Source organism: Scyliorhinus canicula, chromosome 5 (assembly GCF_902713615.1).
Source record: "Scyliorhinus canicula chromosome 5, sScyCan1.1, whole genome shotgun sequence".
In the NCBI taxonomy this organism is placed as follows: Eukaryota; Metazoa; Chordata; class Chondrichthyes; order Carcharhiniformes; family Scyliorhinidae; genus Scyliorhinus; species Scyliorhinus canicula.
In genome coordinates, this window is record NC_052150.1 from 158,853,432 (window position 1) to 158,868,719 (window position 15,288).

Here is a 15,288-nt window from a genome sequence, read left to right on the forward strand (position 1 = left end):
ATCTGCAAATTTGGTGATAAAGCATTTAGTTCCCTTGTCAAAATCATTAATTTTGGGGCTGGTTTAGCACAGAGGGCTAAACAGCCGGCTTGTAATGCAGGACAATGCCAGCAGCGCAGGTTCAATTCCCGTACCGGCCTCCCCGAACAGGCGCCGGAATGTGGCGACCAGGGGCTTTTCACAGTAACTTCATTGAAGCCTACTTGTGACAATAAGCTATTATTATATTATTAATATATAATGTGAACAGTTGGGGTCCCAACACAACTCCCTGCGGTACCCCACTAGTCACTGCCTGCCAATCAGAAAAGACCCATTTATTCAACTTTTTGCTAACCAGCTTTCAATCCATCTCAAGACACTACTCATATCTCATGCACTTTAACATTATATAGTAATCTGCTATGGGAGACCTTGTCGAAAGCCTTCTGAAAGTCTAAATAAACCACATCTACCGGTTCTCCCTGGTCAACTCTACTAGTTACATATTCAAAGAATTCTAGTAGATTTGTCGAACGTTATTTTCCCTTTGTAAATCCATGCTGACTTTGTCCGATTACACCACTGCTTTTCAAATGCCATGCTATGAAACCCTTGATAATGGACTCTAGCAACTTCCCTACTGCTGACGTTAGGCTCACTGGTCTATAGTTGGTTGTTTTCTCTCTACCTCCTTTTTCGAATAGCGGGGTTATATTTGTTAACCTCCAATCTGTAGGAACCATTCCAGAGTCCAAAGAATTTTGGAAAACAATGACCAATGGGTCCACTATTTCTCGGGCCATTTCCTTAAGAACTCTGTGATGAAGCTCATCAGGCCCTGGATATTTGTCCGCCTTCAATTCCATTAATTTCCCCCAAGCTATTTCTTTACTAATACTAATTCCCTTCAACTCCTCACTAAAACTTGTGTTTCTTAGAACTTCCGGTATATTCCTTTGTGAAGCCAGAAGCAAAATACTGTCTTGTCTGTGTGTATAGAGGGTGGAGCGAGTAAAAAAAAAAGTGGGGGTGGGTTAGGAATTCGATAATTGTTCACCAGCTGTATTTGCCATTTATTTAACTATATTTGTTATTAATAAAAATTGTGTTAAATGTACAACCTGGTGACTAAGTTGTTGAGCAGCCAAAAACCAAAGACTTTTTCCAATTAAGACCATAAGACCATAAGACATAGGAGCGGAAGTAAGGCCATTCGGCCCATCGAGTCCACTCCACCATTCAATCATGGTTGATTTCAACTCCATTTACCCGCTCTCTCCCCATAGCCCTTAATTCCTCGAGAAATCAAGAATTTATCAATTTCTGTCTTAAAGACACTCAACACAATTGTGTTGTGACTCCAGGTCAAGTGGGGCTGGAATTGACTGCACACTAGCCCAGGATGATGTAACACGCAGGAATGATTATGTGAATAGCTTAAACAGATCAACAACAGCCTGAAAGCAGGACATGAAAAACCGGCAGAGTGCAACAGGCTCCAGTGTTTCAAAAATGAAATGCGTTTTCACTCCAAGTTAATAATAATAATAATCTTTTCATTGACACAATTGTGAAGTTACTGTGAAAAGCTCCTAGTCGCCACATTTTGGTGCCTGTTCGGGTAAGCCGGTACAGGAATTGAACCTGCGCTGCTGGCCTTGTTCTGCATTACAAACCAGCTGTCCAGCCCACTGAGCTATACTAATTTCATTATTTTTGTTCTTTCATGGGATCTGCCCTTGGACTAAGTGGTTTGTGAGGCCATTTCAGAGGGCAGTTAAGAGTCAACCACTTTGTTGTGGGTCTGGATTCCAAATTTATGAATTAAAATCAAATTACACCAATTGACATGTTGGGACTGAACTGATGTTCCTGGAGCATTAGCCTGGACCTTTGGATTACTCGTCCAGTGACATGACTGTCCCACCATTATCTCCCCCAGTGTTGCATCCCATCCTGAACAAGGAATATTGTGAAACTACTGTACTTTTTCAAGCTTTTCAATTCATAATGTCTAACACATAGGAACAGTGAAACAAACTTCCGAATGGCTCTAAGTTTCTCAAATAAATAATTTGAATCAGGTTGTACAATTACGGATATTTCAGCATTAGTGGGGGCTTGGTGGATCATTCTTCATATCAGATAGACTCCCAAAGATGGTCATGAAAATAGTAATGCTGTAAGTTGCACAGATTCATGGCTATGCAATCTTACATCATATTGTGCATAATCCTTTGACCATACATCCTTTTTTAAGGCTACCATAGTATAGTCCAATCATCACAGGTCTTTGGATTTGGCACTGAGGGTTATTATTTGCCATATTGTAGAAAAAGCCTTTGGCTTAGTAGTGGATCCCTGTCTCACTGTCAGAAAGTGCTTGAACCCCGATCCAAGCATTCTGACGAATACAGACCAAACTTCAACCTTAAATTCGGAGTTGGCATCGAGTGGTATATGCCACATGGTGCATGTTAAAAGTCATATAAGTTTAAAAATTACACTGGATGCTAGCTGCTAAATTCTGAAAGACAGAAAACCAGTGAAAAGAAGCTAGTTGCTTCAGCTCAGATTGTCTGCAGATAGCATTTAAGGACCAGTGCTATGTTAGTTATAGAAGGCTGGAGTCACACAGCACACACAAAAATGCAATTGATCATTATGCAGCTGCAGCTCCTGTGTGTCTACTCAGGCAAGGGACAATAGCAAGGGAGTATGATACATCACTGATCAGGCATATCAAAACAAACCTGTTGAACTTTAACGTGGTGTTGTAAGACTTCTTACTGTGCTCACCCCAGTCCAACGGCAGCATCGCCACATCATAGTTATTAGATAAGTAGAGACAAATACGTGCTTGCCAATATTATAATTAAATCTAGGTGCCCAGATTATGATTGGTTAATTATACTCCTATGTTATACATTATATAATCCTAATTATTAGTTGTGAATGGATACAGATAATTCCTACTTTAATGTACTCTCTCGATTGGTATATGTTAATTACTTGGAAGATAAGCAGAAAGTATAATTTAATTGCCCCGTTTTCCTATGATCAGGGAATTAGCACGCCGCCTAGTGGATGCTTCACTCCCCTGCTATAGCTTGAATAAAGTGTTTGAATTGGAACTCATCATCTGGTCAATTGGGAAGTGAGGAACACTATAGTTGAATAGGTTTGAAACTTCCGCAACAGTGGTGCAGTCTCCTGCTTGTATGGATTATGAGGGCCTATAAAACAGTCCTATTGTATAGGGGTAGCAGTCATCATCATTGGTTGTCCCTTCATTCAAGGATTGTGTCTACTCAGGATCGCAAGCTTCTGACTGAAGTCTTCATGTGACTGAACAGGCCAATTTCCGACCCACAGGTCTTTGAGCACATGGAGCAGGATGTCCCACAAGACAGTGGGATTTGCAGTGCAGGGTTTACATCCTTTTCTGTCCCACTCTGCCACTGCTCTGCCTGATCATTAAGACGCTGCAACACAAAAAGCCATGAGGTCACTTGGTGGTCAAGATGTCACCATTTTGCACACTCGGTAGCCAGCCATTAATAACCCTTGACAGCCAGTCATTGAGGTCAATACTACCACTCTTCAAGGAAAGCTTCAGAGTGCCTTTGAAATGTTTCCTTGGTCCTCTGCACCGCTGGCCATTTGAAAGTTGTGAAAAAAGGACCTGGCAGAAGAGGTACTTTTTGGTCATCTGCACATAATATTAACTTTGCTGGCATTTTTCCTGAATACTTGTAGAGCTGGCTTCAAGTAGGTCGCTTGTTTGACTATCCTCACATTGAATCCGGAGGTGGTGCTGGAGGCATTGCTGATGGAATTTAGGACTCTTATATGTCGCTGATATGCACTCCAGGTCTTATGCGAGAGATTCGTGTTGACAACCTACTCTGTACACTAGGACTTTAGATGACTTGTGGAGGTCTTGGTCGTGAAACACTCGCTGCCAGTTTATACAAAGCTGAGCTGCCACAGCTGATCTGGTGTGGTTCTCCTCATCAATGGTGGGCGTTTCAGAGAGGTTGCTGCAAAGTTATGGGAAGCGCTCAACGTATTTCAGAGACGCTCCCTCAACATATTATGGGAGGTGGAATTTTGACTGACTAGGTGTGGGTTGATACGAGTTTTGTTTGACAACATCCAGGATAGATCGAGCTTCTTGTGAGCTGATATGAAGATTGAGAGTAGTTTGCAATTCTGCTGCAGTGGGCAACGACACTGACTGTATGACATGCATGGCTGTAGATCATACATGTGTATGGTGGTTAGTTTAATTTTGGCATGGAGGCAACTGAAGTTAAAGAGTTTTCCATTTGGTGATACTTTAAAAAAAAATTGTTTGTATTAAAGCTCTTTTCAAACAGAATTTTTACATAACTAATAACAGAAAAATAAATGAAAAATATTTAACAAAACTAGGTGGCTGTTATCATTATACAAAAAGAAAATATACATTAAATAGACAGTTTCCCCCACCTGAGCCCCCCATCTCTCCCCCCCGACCCCCCCATCTCTCCCCCCCCCCCAAACGACACCCCCTGCTCTCTCTCTCTCTCTCTCTCCCCCCCCCCCCCCCCCCGATTGCTGCTGCTGCTGACATTTTACCACTCCCCTAGAAAGTCAAGGAAAGGTTGCCACCGCCGGGAGAACCCCAGCATGGACCCTCTCAAGGTAAACTTTATTCACTCCAGGCTGAGAAACCCAGCCATGTCACTAACCCAGGTCTCCACACTCGGGGGTTTAGAGTCTCTCCACATTAACAAGATCCGTCTCCGGGCTACCAGGGAGGCAAAGGCCAACACCTCAGCCTCTTTCGCTTCCTGCACTCCCGGATTCTCGGACATCCCAAAGATCGCTATTGTAGGACACGGCTTCACCCGCGTGTCCAAAATCCTGGACATAGCCCTTGCAAAGCCCTGCCAGAATTCTTTAAGCGCTGGGCATGCCCAGAACATATGGGCATGGTTCGTCGGACTCCCTGAACACCTCGCACACCTGTCCTCCACCCCAAAGAACTTGCTCATTCTTGCCGTCATCATGTGAGCCCGGTGTACCACCTTAAACTGAATTAAGCTGAGCCTGACACATGATGAGGAAAAATTCACCCTGCCCAGGGCATTAGCCCACAGGCTCTCACCTAGCTCCTCCTCCCACTTGCCCTTCAGTTCCCGCCCCACCGCTCCAAACCCCCGAATGCGCTCCAAACACAGTCTTTTAACCCGCGGGGTCTTGTTTCCCCACAAATCCCGTTATAATCTTGTTCACCCGCTTGAAGGAGGATTTGGGTATGAATATGGGAAGGCACTGAAAAACAAACAGGAATCTGGGGAGAACCGTCATCTTCACAGTCTGCACCCTTCCCGCCAGGGAAAGCGGGAGCATGTCCCACCTTTTAAAGTCTCCCTCCATCTGCTCTACAAGCCCAGATAGATTGAGCCTGTGTAGGGTATCCCAGTTCCTAGCCACCTGTATACCTAAGTAACGAAAGCTTCTCTCTACCATCTTGAATGGGAGCTCCCCCAGTCTCTCTTCCTGACCCCTAGCGTGGATTACAAACAGCTCACTTTTCCCCACATTCAGCTTATACCCCGAGAAGCTCCCAAAGTCCCTTAGGATCTGCATGATCTCCCCCATCCCCTCTAGCTGGTCCGAAATATACAATAGGAGGTCCTCTGCGTAGAGGGAAACCCGGTGCTTCTCCACCACTCTCACTTTCCTGATCTCCCTGGCCGCCTCTCTCTTGCTAAGTTGGTGCGCCAGCATCCTACTTGCTTTCTCCCCATATTTGTAGACTGCCCCTTTCACCTTCCTCAGCTAGGCCTCTGCCTTCCCAGTGGTCAGCAAGTCGAACTCCGCCTGCAATCTCTGGAGCTCCTTTCGCAGCCCCTTCTCTGGGGTCTCCGCGTACTTCCTGTCTACGCTAAGTATCTCTCCCACCAGCCTCTCCCTCTCTGCCCTCTCCCTCTTCTCTCTGTGGGATCTAATAGAAAATAACTCCCCTCTAATAACCGCCTTCATAACCTCCCAAACCGTTGTTGCTGTTACCTCGCCTCTGTCATTTGTTGTCACATAGTTTTGGTTGCTCCTCCTCATCCGCCCACACACCTCTTCATCCGCTAGCAGTCCCACATCCAGTCTCCAGAGAGGGTGCTGCCCTTGTTCCGCCCCCAGTCGCAAGTCCACCCAGTGCAGGGCATGGTCCGAGACCGCAATGGCCGAATACTGAACCCCCTCCACCCTCAGGATTAACGCCCTGCTCAACACAAAAAAGTCAATCCGCGAGTAGACTTTGTGGACGTGGGAGGTGGTCTCTGTGGACTTGGTCTCTGTGGGAGAAAAAGGAGAACTCCTTTGCCCTTGGCCACGCGGATCTCCATGGGTCCACGCCCCCCCCCCCCAATCTGATCCATGAACTCCCACAGGGCCCTGGCTGCCGCCAGTCTCTTTTCCGACCTGGACCCATGATCAAATTATTTGACTCCAAGTCTGGGATTTTACCCAATATGCGCCTCATGAATTCCACGTCATCCTAGTTCGGGCATAGACGCTCAATAACACCACCCGGGCCCCCTGCAGCTTGCCACTCGCCATTATGTACCTACCCCCCCTTGTCCGCCACAATACTCCCTGCCTCAAATGCCACCCGTTTACTAACCAGAATTGCCACCCCTCTGGTCTTCGAGTCTAGCCCCGAATGGAACACCTGGCCCACCCATCCCCTCCTCAACCTCATTTGGTCAGCGAGTTTTAAGTGCGTCTCCTGTAGCATGATCACGTCCGCCTTTAATCCCTTTAAATGTGAGAACACGCGGGCCCTCTTGACCGGCACGCTCAGGCCCCTCACATTCCACATGCTCAGCCTGGACGGGGGGTTGGACGGGGGGTTGGACGGGGGGTTGGACGGGACCCCCCCCCCCCCCCATCTCCCTTTTTCGGCCAGCCACGTGCTGGCTCCAGCCCTCCCGCCGGAGTCCCCCCAATCCGACTCTCCATCCGTCCCCAACAGTTGGCTCCCCTTCAGTCAGCAAAGCAGTATCAAAGTAATGGCGTATCAAAGTAATGGCGCCTGTCCTGGTACGCTACCGAAAGCCTCGCCGGATGCAGGATCCCAAACTTCATCCCCTTGCTGTGGAGGAGCGCCTTAGCCCGGTTGAATCCCACACGCCTCATAGCCAGTTCAGCTCCCAAGTCCTAGTATGTGTGAATCTCGCAGTTCTCCCACTTACTGCTCCGCTTCTCCTTTGCCCAACGCAAGACATGCTCCCTGTCTGTGAAGCGGTGGGACCTTATCACCATCGCCCTCGGTGGTTCGTTCGCCCTAGGCTTCCTCGCGAGGACTCTATGCGCCCCATCCAGTTCCAAGGGCCGCGGGAAGGCCCCCGCGCCCATCAGCGTCCCCAGCATTGTAGTCACATACGTGCTCACGTCCGCCCCCTCCGCACCTTCAGGGGGGCCCAGAAACCGCAGGTGTGACTTCTAGATCTATATTAGAGGTCATCCAGTCTCTCCTGCCATCTCTTGTGTAGGGCCTCGTGCACCTCCACTCTGACCGCCAGGCCCAGGATCTCATCCTCATTATCAGATACCTTCCTCTCCACCTCTTTAATCGCTTTCTCCTGGACCTTCCGAGTCTCCACCATATTTTCCATGGAGGCCTTCACAGGAGCCAGCATCTCCATCTTCAGCTCTGCGAAGCAGCTTCTCAAAAACTCTTGCTGCTCTCTCGTCCACTGGGCCCACGTTGCTTGGTCCGTGCCGGCTGCCATTTAGTCCTTCCGAACCCGCTCCGCTCACTTCCTCACAATCGCTCTTTTAACGGCTCCGCTCCTGGTTCCCTCCATGCAGCAGTGGGGGGGGGGGACCTCTCCAGCATCCTTTGCCACGCCGGGAATCACCGCCAAAGTGCTGTTGCCTCTCCGTTTAAAGGCCCGAAACTCCGATCCCGGTGGAAGTTGCCGTGTGCACGACCTATTCGGACATGGCCGCTACCGGAAGTCCCCCATTCGGTGATACTTAATCAACTGCCCTCTGTGGAATTTAATTATATAAATATAGTGATGGCCAGAAAAGGAGCAATCATATTGGCCTACCAGATGCTTTATTAGTGTACAAATCCTTCCGTTGCTTCTCATTTTATTCTGTTCCAGCAACAAATATGAAGACATGACAAGCCAGACAAAGTGCCAATAGTTCAGAGATAAAAACATGAAATGCTAGAAGCACTCAAATGTTGTGCCCCTTCATCAGACCTGAAATGCTTACACTGGTTTTTCTTTCCACAGATGCTCACCGACCTCTTTCAGTATTTCCAAAATTTTTATTTTGGATTTCCACCATGTGCAGTATTTTACATTTGTGCAAATAGTTCCAACCTGGGAGAATTCCAGTCACTTTGATTATCATGATTTTAACCAATTCAGCTCGTTCCAATCCACGAGGAAAGAAATAATGAAGCCATGCTGAATTTAAATACTGGTCCAAAAACATCAGATCTTATTGTGCCAAATAGAATTCAAGTTACATCGCTTAGTATAATACAAGTTCCCCATCACAGTATATGCAGCACTCTTCAATCTTTATTACATGTTTAATCTAGTTACTTACAAACTTTGGGCAAATGAGACAGTCCAATATTACAAGTCATAAATTTTAGCAAAAATACCTGCATGAGCTCAAATATTTCTTTTTTTGTGCTTTTAGGTTCCAGAAAAAATCCATAAGGGTAGGAGCACTTCAGGATACGTCGTGTTTTCAAGAGTTCAAGAACTGCTTCTTCAATAAATGTGGTATCAGGGGACCCACCTTCAACTGACAAGATAAAGCAAGATTATATTACACCTACTGAAGAATTACACATCTATTTTGGAGAACAAGTCGCAACAGTTTATTCCTTCCTGAGAAATAATAGCAATCAACAAAGGATCAGCTGAAGTAGCTGATAGATTATGCCGAAGCATTTCAGGGTTTTAAGATAACTTCAATAGAATTTAATTTTTACATTTAAGTCCTGTTTTATACACAAAAAATAAGGATTGATTGACAGTGGGCTAGAGAAGTTCCAGGTGAAGTTAGCTTGGAGAGTATGAATTTACTTTCCATTAAGCATATAGTAATTCGATATGAATGAGATTTTATTGCGAAAATATAGGTTTCTCTTTTTTAACAATGGAGAAATTCACAATGGTAGTAGTGGAGCTCCAGGACAGGTTTTGACTTTGTCGGTTGCATAAGTGTCCATCATGGAGCCTCAGGGCCGACATAGAATCACAGAATCATAGAATCTCTACACTGCAGAAGGAGGCCATTCAGACCATAGAGTCTGACGGACCCTTGGAAAGAGTACACCAACTAGGCCCATGCCCTGACCCTAACCCATAATGGGGCAGCACGGTAGCACAAGTGGATAGCACTGTGGCTTCACAGCACCAGGGTCCCAAGTTCGATTCCTCGCTGGGTCACTGTCTGTGCAGAGTCTGCACGTTCTCCCCATGTCTGCATGGGTTTCCTCTGGGTGCTACGGTTTCCTCCCAAGTCCAAAGATGTGCAGGTTAGGTGGATTGGCCATGGTAAATTGCCCTCAGTGACCAAAAAATGTTTGGGAGGGGTTATTGGGTTACAAGGATAGGGTGGAAGTGAGGGCTTAAGTGGGTTGGTGCGGACTTAATGGGCCGAATGGCCTCCTTCTGCACTGTATGTTCTATGTTCTATAACCCAGTACCCCACCTAACCTTTTGGACATCAAGGGGCAATTTACCATGGCCAATCCATCTAACCTGCACACCTTTGGACTATGGGAGGAAACCGGAGCACCCAGAGGAAACCCATGCAGACACAGGGAGAAAGTGCAAATAGACAGTCACCAGAGGCTAGAATTGATCCCGGGTCCCTGGCGCTGTGAGGCACTGTGCCCTCGTGCCACTGCATCGCCCTAAAAAGTTTAAATCCATGCTCCCAATAATTCCATCTATATCAAGCTGCCAACACATCTGGGAGTTTCAATTTAAGGTCTATCTACCCACAAGACCATTGTGCTGAAAAACATCCTTTCCAAATCTTTAGGCCCATAGAATTCCAACAAGACGAAGTTGCCTGGGCTTTCAGGATTGGATTACATGAGCTCACACCACATGACCAGATCAAGCAGCCCTGCTCTAGGAAGTTGATAATAAATAATAATAATAATAATAATAATAATAATAATCGCTTATTGTCCCAAGTAGGCTTCAATGAAGTTACTGTGGAAAGCCCCTGGTCGCCACATTTTGGCACCTGCTCGGGGAGGCTGGTACGCGAATTGAACCTGCGCTGCTGGCCTTGTTCTGCATTACAAGCCAGCTGTTTAGCCCATTGTGATAAACCAGAACAATGTGGAAGCAGAACATTGAATTTCATCTTTTGCATCGCTTGATGCTGACTATAAGATGCAGTGTAAACTGAGTAATGTCATAATAGTGGGCGCATTGATCGTTAACAAAACATTGCCTGATATGGAAGTAATGTGGGGAGTCTCACACAGCTGAATGACTTGACAGTTATTTGCCTGTTTAAGTCTTCTCCAGGAGAATTTGCCTCCATTAGTCTTCTCGATGAGATCAGGGGATGCCGCACAATGAATCAATCTGCTTATCCACTAATTCAGCTCCCGAGCATATCTGCCCAGCTTTCCAGTTGAAAACGCCAGATGGTGGACCAAATAGCTTAATCTACAATGACCGTAGCCAAACTCCAATTAGAGGTAGTAAGGGTACAGTCTCAGGGTAGTGTCGTTTTCAGTGATCTTGTGGGTAAACTGCTGCAGCACAGACCTCATCAAAGCTGCCGGCTTTAAAATGAACACAGTACCTGTTATTTCAAATGGCTTTACCATTGGTTTTCTGGGATCGGTGTGGGTCTGGCGGCTAGAATCATGGCTGGTATTTGATGAGCACAAATGCATCAAAAAGATTCCATGAAAAGTTCTCTACAAGTCCAATACTTGCAGTTAACTTCTTAATTCAGTCAAATCTGTGGCTGTTTACATGAATGGTCATTCCAGTTCTTTCATTAACCTGTGAGAAAGCTTACTTTTCTTGGCCACTTTTTCATTCTACCTGGTGGCTGAAAAGACCGCAAACCTTGTTACCCATTGAAAACAGGAATCTGAAAGTCAATTAAAACTTCAAAAAACATGGGTGGCACGGTGACGCAGCGGTTAGCCGAAGACCCGGGTTCAATCCCGGCCCCGGGTCATTGCCCAGGTGGAGTTTGCACATACCCCGCTTGTCTGCGTGGGTCTCACACCCACAACCCAAAAAGATGTGGTTAGGTGATTGGCCACGCCAAATTGCTGGTTAATTGGAAAAAAACAATTGGGTACTCTAAATTTATTTTTTTTTAAACGTAAAAAAACACGCATCTTATGTGAACATCCAATCAACCAGGATTACGGGCACAGGGCCATTTTAGAAATAAAAAAGTTCCAAATAATTCAGGCAATTATGCAACATTCCTAGTGCAGCAAAAAACTAAATACAAAAGAACTACATATTTTCGAGTGCTTTGAGGAAAAGAATGGTGTATTTCTAAAGGGAATGTAGTTGACCTGGTGTATGTTTCAAAGCCTTTGCGAGAAGGTTTATTGCCAAAATGAAGGCACATGGTATTAAAGGGAACATAGGACCATTGAAGTGCATCTGGCTAAAGGGAATGGTACAGGTTAATGGGTGTTTTTTGGAGGAATGGAAACAGAAAATAAAAATTATTTGAACTTGGGTACGTAAAGCAAAATATTAGTTTGTGACAACATACAAATGAACAGAAGCGGACTGTAAATGACTTAGAAAGAAATAGACAAGTTAACAAATTGGCAGACACACATTGGTTAAGTTTAATAAGGAAAGGTGTGATGCAATACAGTCTGGGATAAAGTGAGGGGAAACAAATTCAGTGATCAAAGAGCAGACGGACTCAAAAGGCAGGTTGTTACAATTGGGGTTTACAGGATTGGTAAGTTTTGGGACTTGCATTTAACATAAAATGAAAGGAGTCATATGGCCTGTTCTGAAATCTGTCTGACAGCAAACCTGGGTGGTTTATTGTTAGAAAGTAAATGGTCCAGATTGTTTTGCTGGGAAGAAGTTTCAAGGCATTTACACATGGAGACAATGGTGGCAGGCTGCTTGCTAACAGTGGATGGAGTGAGAATATCCAAAGGCCAAAAAAAGTACAGAGGATTGAAGCTGGAAACAGCTGTGCTTTAAACTTGGTCCAAGATGAAAGACTCTTAAGGATAGCTGATCAGCATTTTACCTTGGATACACCACCATTGTGATTCACACTGTCATGGACATGGTTTCTGAGAGGGGAAGAGTCCAAGATAGCTTGGGAAACTCTCAGAAAAGGTTAGTCAGCCAGAGTTCTGGACAGTGATCAGCTCGAGGCTGAAGGTCTCTATGGATCACCACGCAGGAAGGAGGGTGGGAACTTGTATTTGGACTGGAAAGGCCAAATTCGTGAGGGGTTGAAACGAGGTTGGAAGATTCAGCTAGCCTGAGGAAAAATCCCCAAGGGGAAAAACTCACTGTGGGAGACAGTTCTAAAATTAAAAGTTACCAAGCTGAGAAGGGAAAAGAACAGAAGTAAAGTTGGTTGTGTTGTGTGGTTTAACATAAAATTGCCTACAAAAGTAGCGTTTAATTATGATTCTTTTAGTCTTTTGTTACAGTAAAAAGTCTCAGAATACGAAACCTTGTACTTCCGGTGACAGCACTCGAGAGCAGGTCGCATGAAAGGTGGCTCCTGCCAGGGTACCAGTACCGATATTTTGATCCCTTTTGCCTGGTTCTTTCAGGGAATTTTGGGTTCTAACCCAGTAGGTTGCTGTGGAAAATGGAAAGGGACAGAGGAATGTCAAAAGCCTCAGCAGAGGGTGGCATGGTGGCGCAGTGGTTAGCATTGCTGCCTCAAGGCGCCAAGGACCCGGGTTCAAACCTGGCCCCGGGTCACTGTCCATATGGAGTTTGCACATTCACCCTGTGTCTGTGTGGGTCTCACCCCACAATCCAAGATGTGCAGGTTAGGTGGACTGGTCACTCTAAATTGCCCCTTAATTGAAAAAAATAATTGGGTACTCTAAATTTATTTTTAAAAAGCCTAGTCAAAAAAAGCCACGGGAAAGGTACCTCCGGATGGTAACCCAACAAAGGAATCTGGGGGAGAAAGGATGGCAGAGGTGTCCCCACCCATCATGTTAGAGATGTTGGCTGCGGTGATGGCGCAGGAACTGGAGATGTTTGGCAGGCAGATGGAAGGTCAATTTAAATGACAAGGAAAGGAGATTAAAGTGTCATTCAAAGCCACCATCGAGGAGGCGTGGGCCCGATACAGGATTAGCTGGGCAAGATGGTCAAAGCAGTGAGGAAGCAAGAGGAAGCGCTGAAGGGCATGGAGGCGGCCTCGTCGAGGCACGAGGATCAGCTCGCCTCGTTGGAAGTCGAGATGCTGCTCATGCGGAGAGGAATGTAGGCCGAAGGCTAAAGTTGAAGATCTGGAGAACAGATCGAGGCGCATGAATCTCAGGGGTGCTTGCCGGAAAGAATGGAGGGCCCGAGACCAACAGAGTACTTTTCAGAAATGTTCTCTTGATCATTGGGAGGAGATTAAGTGTTCTCCGCTCTTGAATTGGACAGTGCGCATCAGGCTCTGCGGCAGAAGCCACGACCGAACGAGCCGCCGTGGACAGTGATTGTCCAATTTCCCAGCCACCAGAGGAAGGAACGGGTCCAGACGTGGGCCAGGAAGAATTGGCATACTGACTGGGCGAGGTACATTGCGCACATCTATCAGGACATTGGTACGAAACTGGTGAAGCGGAGGGTGGCCTTCAATAAAGGGAAGGCTGTGCTGTACAATAAAAGTGTGCGGTCCGGGGTGGTGTACCCAGCGAGGCTGAGAGTCACACTGGACTTGAAGGATCACTATTTTGACAAGCCCGAGCAGGCTGAGGCCTTCATCAAGGACAAAGGACTGGGATTGGGTTGGGGACGACTGGTGTTATGTCTTTCCTCTTGCTTTTCTTGAGACTTGTGAGGGGATATTTTCTGGAGGCCAGGGTCATGGGGGATGGTACAGCAGGAGGATAAATATGGAAATTGGAGAGAAAGAGAAGCATAGTAAGGATGTTGGACAGCACGGTAGCATGAGGCAGCACGGTAGCACAGTGGGTCGCACTGTTGCTTAACAGCTTCAATTCCCGGCTTGGATCACTGCATATGTGAAGTCTGCACGTTCTCAGTGTCTGCGTGGGTTTCCTCCGGGTGCTCCGGTTTCCTCCCACAAGTCCCGAAAGACGTGCTGTTAGGTAATTTGGACATTCTAAATTCTCCCTCTGTATACCCGAACAGGCGGTTGGAATGTGGCGACTAGGAGCTTTTCACAATAACTTCATTGCAGTGTTAATGTAAGCCTACTTGTGACAATAAAGATTATTATGTTGAAATTTAGACAAGGGGGGATAGGCTTGGAGGATAGGGTTGATGGCCTTTACTTTGATTGTTTTTGGGCAGGACCTGGGGGTGGGACCTGGCTAGCACTAAGAGGAAGGCTCGTGATGTGGGGGAGGAGCCAATTTGACAAGGCTGATAAGTCTAGAATGTTTGTTTGGGAGGAGGTTATTTGAGTGAGCAGGCAGTTTGTCGGGGGTGGGGGTTTGTTTATTTAATTGTAATTTATTTTTAAGTTCTTTTGTTGTTCATTGGGGTTGGGGGGGGGATGTGATACATGCGTCGATACGGTCTGGGGGGTGTTACAGTTATTATGGGTTATTTTGTTGCATTTCATTGTTTGTCGTTATGTTTTATATTTTTTGTAAAAAATTCCAATAAAAATTATTTTAAAAAAAATTAAAGCTTTGCACATTTGAAGAGTCTGGGAGCTAAAGTGGTGAATTTTAATGGTACCAGACTAGGCTCCAGAAATCCTGGGGGAGCCAGGTGTTTCAGCTGCTCTTTGATAGTCCGGCCCGGGGCTGGCAAACTTAAATAATAGGAGAGTTTGTTTCCGGGTGGAGCGGGTTATAACTGATCAGGGTGGACGGTACGTGATGGTGATAGGGGCATTAGAGGGGAAGTCGATGGTTCTAGTGAATGTGTATGCCTGGAATTGGGATGATGAACTGCTGGCTACAGTGCCGGATTTGGATCCCCACCAATTGATTTTGGGAGGTGATTTAAACTTTGTGTTGGACCCGAAGGTGGATTGTTCCAGGCTGAAATCTTTGCTCCTGGCTGGGGTGGCAAAGGTATTGGCTGT

General features: G+C 46.1%; 1 protein-coding gene across 6 annotated transcripts in view; it reads right to left on the bottom strand.

Moving 5' to 3' along the window:
• Positions 1-15,288, bottom strand: part of ankib1a (ankyrin repeat and IBR domain containing 1a) — a 111,117-nt gene that overhangs the window by 25,883 nt on the left and 69,946 nt on the right. For all 6 annotated transcript variants that reach the window (XM_038797910.1, XM_038797908.1, XM_038797909.1 and 3 more), the window contains exon 15: positions 8,663-8,808. In XM_038797910.1, coding sequence (XP_038653838.1) covers positions 8,663-8,808 — 146 coding nt within the window. The remainder of the gene's footprint in view (positions 1-8,662; positions 8,809-15,288) is intronic.